The following is a 12,791-nucleotide window of genomic DNA, read 5'->3' as shown; positions in this document are numbered from 1 at the left end:
TAAAACAGACACACGTTCATGATTATCTCTGAAATACTAGTAATATGGCATCATGTTACCGGGGCTAGAATATTCAAATGTAATAATATAATATATTAATAATGTAATAATAATATTTAATTTATATTTAATTCAAATTCTTTATATAAATGTTGTTATGAATACCAAATTTCTTATTTTTCTCTTATGTTTCATTTCTCACTCATTTGTGGTTTTTCTACCTGTCTTCTCTGTGCACTTGCTTGTTACCTCTGCCAGGAGGTGTTGTGATCACTTTGCTTTGTGTATTTGTTTGTTTGCGTGTTTGTTTGTTTGTTTTTTAGCAACTTTAGGGGAAAACTCTTCCACCCATCTTTCCCAAATCTTCCCCACAGATAGGCCCAGGCCCTGGGACCAACCCAGTCCATTTTGGTCCCAGTAGGCCAAAGTTCAAGGTCACAGCAAGGTCACAACATCTACAATTTTCCATCTGTCATCATTCAGCAATTTTCAAAAATTTGTAAAAAATTCAAAACAACTCCAATTAGCCTCCAGTTGGATCCACCTGTAGCTTAGAACAATATCTTGTAACTGGCACAAAATTGTCCACACCCACTGTGGAATGTGGACTCTGTGGACATTTACATTTAACACTGAAAATCCCATTTACCACACATTTAAAATTAGAACTCAACAAATATTGTTTGGAATTGAATATAATTTGACAGACACATGACTGGTACCAAGCTTCAACTTTTTCTGCTGATGTGGAACTTTTTATTATGATAACGCTGTCTTTATCATTCAGTCCTTCTTAGAGACTGACGTAAAACACTGAAGCCTCTTTTTGCAGCTGTAAAACTGCACTTATTACTATACCCTAAAGGACTCCATTGTCAAATATGTCTGAGTAGATACAGATGTACAAAACAATAACCTTCAAGTGTGCCTGTATACGAATGGAAGGGGGAAAAAAATGCACATTGCAGTTTTAATTTTTAATTTTTCTCCAGTGTTGATGAAAGAAAACATTATTTTTAGCCTCAATTTCATGAATCTACTGCAGACTGTGAGCCTTTGTTTATGTCCATGATCAGATTTAAGGGGTTTTGTGTTAATCAGACACAAATGAACACGTAGTGAGAAACTGTCTGCAGGTAAATGTACAAAATCACAAACACTAATGCATTATAGAATATCCATCCTCATTATAATCACATGATTTTTAAAAACATAACGATATCTTTGCACACATATTTATGTATATTTCTTTAATTATCATATTGATAATATATTAATTAGTGATATATTATGATTATTTGCTATTCTAATGGTCTTAATAGAGCATTTTAATCTAACTATCTATCTATCTAGATAGCTACTGTAGCTATATAGTATATCTATATTTTTTTCTCCCTTTTTTTTTTTCTTTTGTCGTTGTATTGATTATTTCTTTCTTACTACTTTTTATTATACTTGAAAGGAGCAACTTTAGCACACAATAGTTTCCCTCTGGGATTAATAAGTATTCTAATTCTGAATCAGATTGTGTTTCTTGGTGCTTTTATTGTGAAAGCGACAGAACCCACTTCCGGTTGTATTTTTGCTGTTTTAACAGTCCAAGAACTACAATCGCCTTTCAATTGTTACAGTTGAAGTAATTTTACAGTGTAACGTTCTTCCCTGAGGACCAGTGAATTCTGCAGGAGGCCTGAACATAACAGAGGCTCCAGGGTGAAGAGTCTGATCCAACAGCAGTACTGAGCAGGAGTACACTCAGAAATACTGCTGTAAAATACACTGTATGGATACTCCACACACACAACTGACACAGTGTCCTGCTGATGGAGGAGCATTATGGACATGGTTAAAAACTGGAAAACACAAAATGTACTGAAAACATGACACAACACAGGTTTCAGGTGTTTTCGAAACATTTGTATCATGTTCATTTGTATGTATAATTTTCAACCTGTTAATTTACTCGCACTTTATTTATTTATATTATTTTTATTATTAATTTTAATCAACAGTTAAGTAAAAATGTAATAAATGATAAACTAAAAAGACTCTGATATGATTTATATTCTAAGCAGGTTCTCAGCTAAGAAAAGACCGTTTTATTGAACAAAAAAATGTAAATTTAGTTTCACTTTATTTAAAAAGAAATTAATACTTTTTTCTTTTTTTTTTTTCTTCCAAAGACTTGCATGTTTGTTCAGAGTTCAGGGGTCATCATCATCATCATCGCCAATAAAAACATATATATTATCTACAGATTCCAAATTTATCTTCAAGTACAGATACTAAAATGTAAAATTACATTTTGTTTAATGTTGATGTTGCTTTATTTAGTTTTTTTTTTTTTTTTTTGTTATTTGTTCAATGTCACCTATTATTATTATTATTATTATCATTATTATTATTATTATTATTATTATTATTATTATTATTATTATTATTATTATTATTATTATTGTAAGTTTTAGTCACTTTAAGAAATGTTTATATTTTTATATTTAGGTATTAAAATCTTTCAGTCCTTCATCACATTATCTTTGCTTTAAAACAGAATGAATCGTACAAATTTATGAAAAAATCCTTTAAAATAACACAACAAAAGGTGTCATGATCTAAATATGATGCTGAGATAATTAACAACAGAAGGTTAAACCGACTGCGTCATCACATGTTTTACTTAAATGTACCGTTCGAAGCAATAACATGACAAAGGCTGAGGGACAGAAATGTAAAATAACAGAAAACTAGGACTGATATGAGCTAAACTGGTCCATTTGAACGGAGAGAACTGCCAAGAAGAAAACTCTGACGTGTAGTGACTGAGTAAAGTGGTGTTGACAGGACAAAAGGTCAAAGGTCAGCTCTGTCCTCCTGGACCCTGTGGAGGATTGACCTCCACCTCCTTAAATACTGAACAGAGGAGGAGGTCTGTTGGTTTGGTGTTGGCGCCTCCTGTTGGACGAACAAATTAACATCGTCCCAAGAAGAAGAAAAAGTCAAAGGCGTTAAAAAAAAAAAAAAAAATCTAAACTTTATTTAAACATCTCAGACTTAGAGTCATTGGGTCACATGAACATGGATCCATTCATGAACTCAAATTTATATATAAAAGAACAAGATGAGGATTTATTACAAATTAAAAAAAATAAATAAATAAATTTAATTACTTATTTATCTTATTACTTGTTTTTTGTGATTTCACTACTATGACTGTAATCATTGTTAGTATTTTATTATTATTATACATTACCACTTGTACTATCTGACTTTATTGTCATGGTGTGTTCACGTGCTGTTTCAAACATATTGTCTACTGATAAAACCGGTTGATGTCAGAAGCGGGATTCAAACCCACGCCTCCAGGGAAGACTACAACCTGAACATAGCACCTCAGACCGCCCAGCCGTCCTGACATGTATTACATCTGGGCACTCACAAAGCTATACCTCCAAACGGCAGTGCACTGGTGTATTTAATAAAATAAGAATTCAATGTGAACGTAACACTTTTAGCCTATTTTCATTTCAACTTCACATTCAAACATCCAACACCTCCATTTTCATTTAAAGTTACTTTAACCACCACCTCTTTAGAGCTAATTAGCTAAATATTAAATGCTAAGCTAGTTTCCATGAGCTGAATTCACTTCCTGTATTTTCTTATCAAAATATAGTCCTAATTTCTGGTGAAACTGCTACACATTCATGAAAAATGACAAAATAAGGTGGAATGAAACAATCGTCCCCAGTAATGGACCTAAAGATGCACGTATTTTGGATTTCCTCTGTAGAATAGTCGGACACACTGTTTAATATTCAATGACTGTGAATTTATGAGTCATTTTTTAACCCTTAGCGCTGGTTGTACCTCTTAGCACAAAAACGTGCTTTTACAAAACAAGATATAAAAATAATATACATTAATTTCATATTCTATTTTGATTTAGCTCATGTTTAACTTATATCTAAGCTAATTATTGATTAAAAAATTGATCACATGTTTAACCCTTTAAATACAATGTTTTTCTCACAGTGTTGTCATTTTTTCAGATAAAAAAAACAAACAAACTGAAAAATGAATTATTTTCAATATGCTACATACAATGTAAATTTTTCTGCTGAACTATTAGACCCACATACAAACACCTACTTCTCAGGAATAAAGCATAAGGAAGAGGGAAATCAGCGCCATCTAGTGGAAATACCATGTTTTCTCCTCCTTATGCCATATACTGTTAGCCTCATAGCATAATTGCCTACGTCATATTTTGGGCCAAATTGTGATCTCAGCATAACTTTATTGTCTTAACATTACTGATTCTTTTTTTTTTTTTTTTTTTTCAGACTAGACAATTATGCTATGAGGCTAACGATATGGTCAAAATAATAAAATATCTATTTGAGAGAAGTAAAAATGATCAGTTCCAAGTCAAAAACCCAGATTGACACGGAAATATAATAAAATGCATGTATTAGTACAGTGGTAAGTGAGATTCAAAACTGCAGTTTGAATGGGCTTCAATGACATTTCCTACTGCCTCCCTCCAATTAAAGGTGAAATAAACAAGAGAGAACAAGACAAGAAATGAACTTCTTTCTGTCATTAACCAGTGGAAAGGTTTAAGATGAATAAAAAGCTGTGCTGGGTGATCAAATGTCTGAGGGCCAGTACTGTTTCTTAAACCAAACAACAATACATTTCCCTCTAAACTGGGCCTATAAGCACACTGAAGACGAACAGTCAAATGTCCACGAGAGGAAGCCCTTTGTACATTAACAGGGACACAGAGGTAGACGAACTACACAATTCAACAGGTAGCATTAAAAAAAAAACAAAAAAACATACTAAATGTATTCTATTTCTCTACTTATGGAGTTAGTAAATTCAACAACTACTACATCCTAACTATATAAACCAGTGAAGTGCATCCTCTGTGTGTGACTCAGCAGTCTACACAGTCCTTAGGTATGTTTTTTTTTTTTTTTTTTTTTTATTTATTTATTTATTTATTAATGTTTTTAACCTGTTTTATTGACTTTTAACCTGTGTCTAAAGGTGGTGGTGAGTGACAGTGAATTGTGAGTGGTTCAGCCATGTGTTTTATTGCAATACTTTGGCAGTTCTTTCATCCAATGACATTTTAATTCCATGTGTTTTGCTGCAGATTGAGGAGATAGATAGATGATGCACTAGATCTGTATTTTTTTTCCTACATTATCTCTGACATAGTGCTCATTGTAATGGTGTAATCGTGAATTTGTTGTGTTTAGTTATCTTTTCATTATTTCTGATAAACTGCTGTGTACAATACTCAGTTTAATTATTTTATAGTAGTTTATAGTATTAACCTAATACATATATTGTGCCAGAATTATCAGTAAAGTAGTCATTTATCGTTATAATTAATAAAAACTAAATCTTTGTTGTTAAACGTTGACGGGGTATGTTATGGGCGCTCTGTTGACGTCATTGAGCTGCGACTCCACCGTGTCAACACTATCAGAAGCTAACAGCTAACACTGGAGCTAACAGCGAACTTTAGACTCCGATGCTTTGCTCAGAGTAATTTATTTTATTTCAGAGACTCGCGTCTGTGTGTCCGCCTGTAGATCTGGTAAGTTTATGTTTTTTTTATCTTCGTGTTGTCCGAGTTAAATAAAACTGTTAATATAAAAATCGTTAGCAAACGGCTCTTTGGACGGGCTAACACCGCGGATAAAAACAGTGCCAAGTTTATGGTATGTTTGGAATTTGCATAGTTTTAATTTGAAAATTAAAGAATTATTCATATGTTTGTTATAAGTCTATCGACACATCCGTGGTTTTATCTCACTCGTTCATATTACACAATGCTAATTCAATAAGTGTTCGTTTCAGTTGATTTTACTGTTTATTTGTGATGTACTGGTCGAAAACAGCAGTCAATCAGGGGTTAATTTACAGTTTAAGAGTTAATGTAATGATATTTATCAGTTGATATTATAGTTAAAATGGTCAATGTTTAATGCGTTTGCTCACACAAGTACACATAATAATACACAGACAAACAACACACTGTATGTGATTATCATAAAGATAAATACTGAAGAATCTGGAAACACATGAAAACCTCCAGACTTTGGCTTGAACGTGTCTCTGTTATGACAGTTCTACAGTGTCACCTTCTGCTCTGAGGGGACTCCATGTCCTACAAACAAAAACAAGAATGTGTTTTTATTCAGCTTTTATGAGCAGCTGGTGAACACTGATCTAATCCATCCCTCATCCAACAGAACCCAGGTTCTGAGGACCATGTTCTGGATCACATGACTCGCATGCGTCTATTTTCTGTCCTGTCAGATCTCCAGACCTGAATGAGGTGCAGCCCGCCGCCGTTATGGGCCAGCAGATCTCAGGTCAGGCGGTGATGACCCGTCTGCCTGAGAAGCTGGTCAAACACGCCAGCCTCGTACGGGAGAGCGGATACCTGACCTACGAGGAGTTCCTCGCAAGAGTGGCTGAACTCAATGATGTGTAAGTTCCAGGATGTGTGGTGAACAAACCGAGGAATCTGTACAATGAAGAGCAGGCGCCTTAAAACTACGTGTTATGAAGATCCTTAACAGCACATGTATGTTTTAACCAAGACAGAAGACACTCTACTCTGCAATTATTGGTTATTTTATCACTCTGTGGCCGTCCTGGGGAAATGTCCACACATGGACATGTTCAGGTCAGCAGTGGACATGTCCTAGAGTCTGGCTGAATGTGTTGTCTGCTCTAGTCAGATAAAAGGCAGAGCAGACAAAACATTTCACACTGCAGTTGATGTCAAGTGTATGTTCAGTCAGTAGTGAAGCTCCAGTTTGTAAAAAGGGCCTTATGGGAGTTTGAGGTTTTAACAGGGATGTGCATGAATGATCTGTGAGTGTAATCACCTGGACTCATTCATGTTTGACCTCAGAGACGTGAATATTTATTTCAGTGTTTCTGGCTGAACTGTCTGAGTTCATCCAGCCCTTGACTGGTTTATTTTTTAATTATTTTATTTCTAGTTGAGGCCACCACGTGTAATGAAGATGGCAAAACTAATCAACTGACAGTGTGTTGATCATTGGACTTCCACAATGTGGTGGATTAACCTCCACCACAGTGTTTATTTATGTTAATATTAGAGAAGTTTCATCATGTGACTGTTAATCAGATGTTTAACAGCGGAGTGTCTCCTCCAGCTCATTGTCAGACCATAGAAAACCCTCTGATATGTTCACCATGATGTCAAATATCAACATGGAGGATGAAACCAGTTTATTGAAGTGTTATTTTAGATGGAGGCATCGGACTCTGGAATAAAAACAAAATAAAAGACCCTCTGATCTCTGCACCAGGAAACTCAATGATAGCAGAATAATAAAAAGAACTGAATCAACTGAAACAAGACGAGATGACACATTTACATAATTACTTCTCCCTGAGGATGAGATGATGGTCTGGGTCCTGGCCCAGGTGGGTTTTACCGTGGTTCATATGTGCTCTGTTCTCTGCTGAATCTGTTCCAGAACTGCCAAACTGGCGGCAGGACAACAGAAACATCTGCTGTTCGAGGTCCAACCTGGATCTGATGCCACAGCTCTGTGGAAGGTTGCAGTTCGGATTGTCTGCACCAAGGTGAGACCAGATACATTTGAACAGGAGCAAACTGGACCCAACTGGGCCAAATAGAACTGAACAAGTCCTAAATGGATCCAACTGGACTCAGTTTCCTCATGAGACATATTGAACTCAGATGAGCTTGTATATTCTGTTCATATGTTGAACAAAGACCTGAATGTTTGTTTGTTGAGGTTTGACCAGTTTATGAAGCAGCTTCAGCAGACAAAGAACAAATAAAACAAAGAACGAAGGCTTTATCAGCAAAACAAACAATGAATGAACCAACACAAGGAACAACAGAGTTCAGGTTCTACTGGATTTACAGGAAACGGTAGTTTAGTAGTACTTTACAGTAGTTTAGTGGCAGTTTACAGTAGTTTAGTGGTAGTTTACAATAGTTTAGTGGCAGTTTACAGCAGTTTAGTGGTAGTTTAGTGGTAGTTAATAGCAGTTTAGTGGTAGTTTACAGTAGTTTAGTGGCAGTTTACAGCAGTTTAGTGGTAGTTTAGTGGTAGTTAATAGCAGTTTAGTGGTAGTTTACAGTCGTTTAGTGGCAGTTTAGTGGTAGTTAATAGCAGTTTAGTGGCAGTTTACAGCAGTTTAGTGGTAGTTTAGTGGTAGTTAATAGCAGTTTAGTGGCAGTTTACAGCAGTTTAGTGGTAGTTTAGTGGTTGTTAATAGCACTTTAGTGGTAGTTTACAGTAGTTTAGTGGCAGTTTACAGCAGTTTAGTGGTAGTTAATAGCAGTTTAGTGGCAGTTTACAGCAGTTTAGTGGTAGTTAATGGCAGGTTAGTGGTAGTTTACAGTAGTTTAGTGGCAGTTTAGTGGTATTTTACAGTGGTTTAGTGGCAGTTTACAGCAGTTTAGTGGTAGTTTAGTGGTTGTTAATAGCAGTTTAGTGGTAGTTTACAGTAGTTTAGTGGCAGTTTGCAGCAGTTTAGTGGTAGTTTAGTGGTAGTTAATAGCAGTTTAGTGGTAGTTTACAGTAGTTTAGTGGCAGTTTACAGCAGTTTACTGGTAGTTAATAGCAGTTTAGTGGCAGTTTACAGCAGTTTAGTGGTAGTTAATGGCAGGTTAGTGGTAGTTTACAGTAGTTTAGTGGCAGTTTAGTGGTATTTTACAGTGGTTTAGTGGCAGTTTACAGCAGTTTAGTGGTAGTTTAGTGGTTGTTAATAGCAGTTTAGTGGTAGTTTACAGTAGTTTAGTGGCAGTTTGCAGCAGTTTAGTGGTAGTTTAGTGGTAGTTAATAGCAGTTTAGTGGTAGTTTACAGTAGTTTAGTGGCAGTTTACAGCAGTTTACTGGTAGTTAATAGCAGTTTAGTGGCAGTTTACAGCAGTTTAGTGGTAGTTAATGGCAGTTTAGTGGTATTTTACAGTGGTTTAGTGGTAGTTTACAGCAGTTTACAGCAGTTTAGTAGTACTTTACAGCAGTTTAGTAGTACTTTACAGTAGTACTACTTCACAAATTGAAGTCATTCACTTTATTTAACAACACTTGTCTTCAAGTGAAAAAACCCTCCAGAATAACCGTACCCCAGAGTAGTGAATGAAACCCTTGGAATCAACAGCACACGTGTCACCTATTGTCCATAGATCAACAAGGAGAATGGCGTGGTGGAGGCGTCTCGCATCATGAACCTGTACCAGTTCATCCAACTCTACAAGGACATCACCAGCCAGGCCGCAGAGGTTCTGTCAGCAGAGGGCGCCACCGAGGGGCCCTCGGCCCACATGCCCCCCGCAGAGTCCTGCCAGGCCAGCATGTGGATGGGCAGGTACAGGAAAACCAGGTTCCATTGGACTGGGTTCTTCTGGACCAGGTTCTGGTTCCCTGCAGACTGTTGGTTCTGATGCTGTGTGTGTTCTCCAGGGTGAAGCAACTGACTGATGAGGAGGAGTGTTGTATCTGCATGGATGGGAAGGCCGACCTCATCCTGCCCTGCGCTCACAGCTTCTGCCAAAAATGCATCGATAAGTGGTAAAACCAGACAGCTGACACAGACAGACAGACGCACATACATACATACATACATACATATACATATATAAATGCATATTTACAGTATAATAGTGTTGTAGTTACATGTCCATATTCCACATGGGTTTAAACTAACCCAACCAAACCAGTCTAATGCAGACCAAACCAGTCTAAATAGACCACAGGTGTTTTTCTTTTTTTAGATCTGATCATCACCCTCTGAACATCAACTCTCCCTTGCTTTTCCTTTACCTATTGACCACACAACAGGAAGTGACCTCATTTAAGTTTCTGGGGTTTTTGGTGATGAATCGTGTCAGTCTGTAACTAATTCACTGATTCATCCATGTTTCCCTCCTGACATCTCAGCTGTTGGTGTTTTCTTTTCAGGACGCTGCATGCACATGTGAAAACCCCTGTTCAGTTTGATACAAGTCTCTGAATGTTTCCTGACCTTTGACCTCTGGTCAGTGACGTTTGTCATGTGCTTGTGCAGGAACGGCCAGAGTCGAAACTGTCCCATATGTCGCCTGCAAGTGACGGCTGCCAATGAATCATGGGTAATGTCTGACTTCCCCACGGAGGACGACATGGCGGGATACATCCTGAACCTGGCCGACGAGGCGGGGCACCCCCACAGGCCGTAACCTGGGACAGCACCCCCCCCCCCCCCCCCCTTAGACCAATAACCTGGGACAGGACACCCCACCCCCCCAGAGCAGTAACCCGGGACAGCAACCCCCCAGAGCAGTAGAAGTAACCCTGGGCAGGAACCCCCACAGGCCATAACCCAGGACAACAACCCCCCCAGATCAGTAATCCAGGACAGGAACTGCCCCCCCCCAGATGAATAGACTACATGCTGACGTCACCGCAGACATGGCAAAGGTGGAGGAACACCATCTCTTTAAAACTCCCACAATGCACTGTGCCTGGCATCTCTCCCACCCCCTTTGTTCTACCTGTGGTGCATTATGGGAACTGTAGTCCAGTATTTGTAGTGGCTGTCCTTAGATGTTGAACAGTAACAGGCCTTCATGGTGGAGGTGGATCCACCAGGTCTGAACCAGAACATGAAGCACTTTATGACAGAACCTGGACCATTTCTGTCCAGGTTCTGGACAGGTTGAGAACCATCCCACAGTCTGGACCTCAGGTACCGTCGTCAAATCCAGTAGAGAGCGACCTGAAAACAACTATGACCTACAGGTTCTACAAACCTCTGATAAAGTCAAAACATCAAACCTGTGGATATAGAAAAACTGGTCAGACATGAGTTACAACTACTCAGTTTAAGGAAAAACCTTAAATATAGAAATATAGAAATCAGAAACATTCCTGCCCTTGTCATCTGTACATTTACCCATGATTAAAAACATCTGCCAGGTAGAGTTTATCATTACATATATATATTTAAAGAATTAATATTCCATGGTAGTTGTAAGATGTCTATTTCTATTTCAGAAAAACTACCAAATTTTTTGAAGAAATTCATGAATTGGCTTTTATGAAGAAACTACTGAGTTTTAAGTGTAAATTTCCATGAAAAACCACAGACATTCATGAGAAAAATGGTACAAACTGACATCAGACGGTAAAGCTGGTAAACTGTCTGTTATAGACTCAGATGTTAGCATCTGTTCAGACGATTTAACGACAGTATCTGAAGTTCAGAAAACGAGCGAACTGATCCCTTAACACGTTCACATTAACTCGACTGGATCCGATTGGACGAACTCATCAAACACTCTTTCAGATTCACTGTCAAACCAAATGGTTCTTCACAGTAACGTGTGGTGTCGTCCTGTAACGTGACCTTTAACCCCTTAAATCCCACATGACGCTGACGTAGACACTGATTTCACTTCAGTTTGACACTTTTTGCTGTGATTCTTCATCTTTTTTATTCACATTATTTCAGTCTGATTGCTGTAGTTTTTGCTTCTTATTGGCAGCTTTTTCTTGAGTTCAGTAGAATCTAAAACACAATAAATATATTTTATTTAAGGATTTGTGGTCTGGTTTTCATATGAATGATGCCATGTCTGGGATTAATTCACATCAACACTGACGATGTGTCTGGAATTCATGACTGATGATATGTCTGGGATTAATTCACGACTGACAATGTGTCTGGGATTAATTCCTGAAATGTGAAGATGTTTATTAACCAACAGTTTATTAGAGCTGTAAATGTATATTTTACTAAAATCTGACACTGATACAAAGCTCAAGCTTTTTGTTGCATATAAATCTATAATATTTCAATCTTTTTTGGGGGGGCTCAACACATTTACTGTAAACTGAACAGATTTATGAGGTGACTTTGGTGTCTTTTTTTTTTTTGTTCATTTCTGCTGATAAATTGCACTTTAGAACCTGTTCACTGGTGATTCATGGTGTGATGTAAATGTCATAATATCTGTAAAATAAGGCCGGGCGATAAAGATATTCAATATTAACTAATGTCTCATCATATCTTCTTTAAACTCATTGTCATTTATGGTTGAATAATTCATTAAAGATGCTACAAGATAAAAAAGACATAAGATGAAAACAAAAAAAATTTCAGTAAGACAAAAAAAAAAACAACCCTCATTTTAAGTCTTGTTTTGTGGTTTGTGTATTTTATTCCTATGAAAATAAGAAATTAACATAGGACTAAACAAAACTGAATCAACATGAAACAAAAACAAAATAATGCGGCTGTAATATTCAACAAAAGAGAAATGTATAAATATTGCTAACGTTATGTCAAAAATAATCACATCAACTGATCTCAATCTAACAAATTCTACAGTGATATGATGTAAAATAATGTGATAAGTCTGGTTTTATCGCCTGATCTTTTTATAAAACTTGTAAAATCAAAGTTATTCATCACATTCACAGCAGGAAACGCACCATCTGTTCAACAAACACTGAAATAAAGTCATTATACTGAACCTTTTCAGAGGATGTGATGAGTTTGGTTTGAGGATGAACTCGCATCATTTCCATCAGACCTACTGTGTGTAATGTGATATCTCAGCCTGAAGGGGGCAGCGTTTCCCCTTTACTCTGGATTCACCTCATTCACAGTATTGATGATAAACTAATAAAACTGAAGCGTTCTCACTGCGTTGAACTGACTTTTCACAGGCTGAGCGTATTCACATGAAACACAATCTGACCTGAATT

At 37.0% G+C, this 12,791-nt stretch overlaps 1 protein-coding gene across 4 annotated transcripts; it reads left to right on the top strand.

Annotated features, from left to right (window-relative positions):
- Positions 1 to 5,480: 5,480 nt before the first annotated feature.
- On the top strand, positions 5,481 to 12,157 carry rnf141 (ring finger protein 141). Of its 4 annotated transcripts, none has more exons than XR_003935624.1 (7): positions 5,481 to 5,614; positions 6,340 to 6,513; positions 7,539 to 7,647; positions 9,227 to 9,408; positions 9,504 to 9,611; positions 10,108 to 10,346; positions 10,411 to 12,157. XR_003935624.1 is itself a non-coding variant. In XM_030136645.1 (7 exons), exons 2-7 carry the CDS (start codon positions 6,377 to 6,379, stop codon positions 10,363 to 10,365), a joined length of 720 nt encoding a protein of 239 aa, XP_029992505.1. In that variant the 5' UTR covers positions 5,481 to 5,614; positions 6,340 to 6,376; the 3' UTR covers positions 10,366 to 12,157. The 4 variants fall into 4 exon arrangements, 3 of the variants coding, with proteins under 3 accessions (XP_029992505.1, XP_029992507.1, XP_029992506.1); XM_030136645.1 differs by having other exon boundaries at positions 10,108 to 10,254; positions 10,329 to 12,157; XM_030136647.1 differs by lacking the exon at positions 10,411 to 12,157 and having other exon boundaries at positions 10,108 to 10,254; positions 10,333 to 10,351.
- Positions 12,158 to 12,791: the final 634 nt, after the last annotated feature.

This window comes from Sphaeramia orbicularis, chromosome 6 (assembly GCF_902148855.1).
Source record: "Sphaeramia orbicularis chromosome 6, fSphaOr1.1, whole genome shotgun sequence".
Classification (NCBI taxonomy): Eukaryota; Metazoa; Chordata; class Actinopteri; order Kurtiformes; family Apogonidae; genus Sphaeramia; species Sphaeramia orbicularis.
Note: the sequence above shows the minus strand (reverse complement) of the source record. Positions and strands in the feature narration are given on the sequence as shown.

What these genes read in the sequence shown, in the direction of transcription:
- rnf141 (XM_030136645.1), top strand. Translation starts at nt 6,377, where the DNA reads ATGGGCCAGCAGATCTCAGGTCAGGCGGTGATGACCCGTCTGCCTGAG. An exon ending in GCCAGCATGTGGATGGGCAG is followed by an intron (nt 9,409 to 9,503) that starts GTACAGGAAAAC and finishes TGTGTTCTCCAG; the next exon opens with GGTGAAGCAACTGACTGATG. An exon ending in GCGGGGCACCCCCACAGGCC is followed by an intron (nt 10,255 to 10,328) that starts GTAACCTGGGAC and finishes CCACCCCCCCAG; the next exon opens with AGCAGTAACCCGGGACAGCA.